Below are 1221 nucleotides of genomic sequence, written 5' to 3'. Positions count from 1 at the left end.
CACAGCCCTGCAGGAGAAATTCACGGCGTGGGAGTGCGACTCAGCGGTGTCAGAAAACAAAGGTCAGTAGGGCTGGCAGGGGTACAGGAGGTCTTTGGGATGGGGACAATGAATGCTGAGATCTGCTCTGAGAGCAAGTGGCAGCAGGAGCAGACTGGGGAGAGGCAGACTGCAGAGGAGGGAAGGAGGGAGAAAACGGGTTTCCTGCTAAGAGCTTAGGGGGAGGAGAGGGCCGTGTTAATGGTATCCTGGAGAGCAGCGTGGCTGTGAACTCTGACCAGACAAAGGGGACAGCAGAGAGTGGCCCAGGGGAGGTTAACAATGGAGCAGTAATAAAAGGGCAGCTCCAGTCAGGGAAAGAAGCAATATCCCCTGTTTCCTGGGGCTAAAGGCCTAAAGGAGACTGTACAGGGAGTAGACAATTCAGATCACCAAAATAACTTAGTCAAGACCTGAGATCTTGCAAGAATTACCAGTTGTATTTACAAACCTGACTGGTCATCCCTCAAGCAATAGGAAAAATGTATCTGTACTCTCCTTGTTTTTCAAGCACTTTCTGTCAGGAGAAGTGACACGAGCACTGTCCCTGGAGAACTTGGATCTTTGAAATCACAATGTCTCTTGCTGCTACCATTCATTGCATTAATTTCTCTGTTCTTTCCCTACACAGGCCAAGGCTGGATGTGCTGCCCAAAGGACTGGAAAAGGTTTCAAAACAGCTGCTATTTTCTGTCCCTTGATAAGATGTCCTGGGCTGAGAGTGAGCAGAACTGCACTGGGATGGGCTCCCAGCTGGTGGTGATCAACAATGAGGAAGAGCAGGTACATGCACAGGGCTGAGAGAGGGGCAGAGCAGCCACAGACACAGTGCTGGGCCCTGGAGGGGACTCAGAGCTCCTCCTTGTCCTGCACTGGGTTCTGTGTGCCACCATCCCTACCCCATAGGGGCTCCTGATGCCTCCGTCTGATCAATCCTGCATCTCACGGACATTGTATTCTCCCTCATTTCCAGGTTTTCCTCTCTGGAGAGATAAAACAAGGTACAAGAGGACTGAATTTCTTCATTGGTCTGCGAGCAGAGATTAAGGATCAGTGGCAGTGGGTGGACAAGACTCCCTATAATGTGACAGCAGCGTGAGTATCCCTGGCTGGAGAGTGATTGGTGTGGCTCCTGGTAGTGCAAGAAAGAAGGGGAGATGTGAGGGTGTTGTGGGTGTGTGA

The 1221-nt window shown here is 51.2% G+C and overlaps 1 protein-coding gene across 1 annotated transcript; it reads left to right on the top strand.

The window, feature by feature from the left end:
* Positions 1 to 681: 681 nt before the first annotated feature.
* On the top strand, positions 682 to 1186 carry LOC114069364 (C-type lectin domain family 4 member D-like). The gene is made up of 2 exons (XM_027906099.1): positions 682 to 822; positions 1013 to 1186. The coding sequence occupies exons 1-2, from the start codon at positions 682 to 684 to the stop codon at positions 1136 to 1138; spliced, it is 267 nt and encodes an 88-aa protein (XP_027761900.1). The 3' UTR covers positions 1139 to 1186.
* The last annotated feature ends 35 nt before the right edge of the window (positions 1187 to 1221 follow it).

Source organism: Empidonax traillii, unplaced genomic scaffold (assembly GCF_003031625.1).
Source record: "Empidonax traillii isolate 1590-97213 ecotype Southwest subspecies unplaced genomic scaffold, ASM303162v1 scaffold1246:size530596, whole genome shotgun sequence".
Classification (NCBI taxonomy): domain Eukaryota; kingdom Metazoa; phylum Chordata; class Aves; order Passeriformes; family Tyrannidae; genus Empidonax; species Empidonax traillii.
The sequence above is the reverse complement of the archived record's forward strand: the minus strand, read 5'-3'. Positions and strand labels throughout refer to the sequence as shown.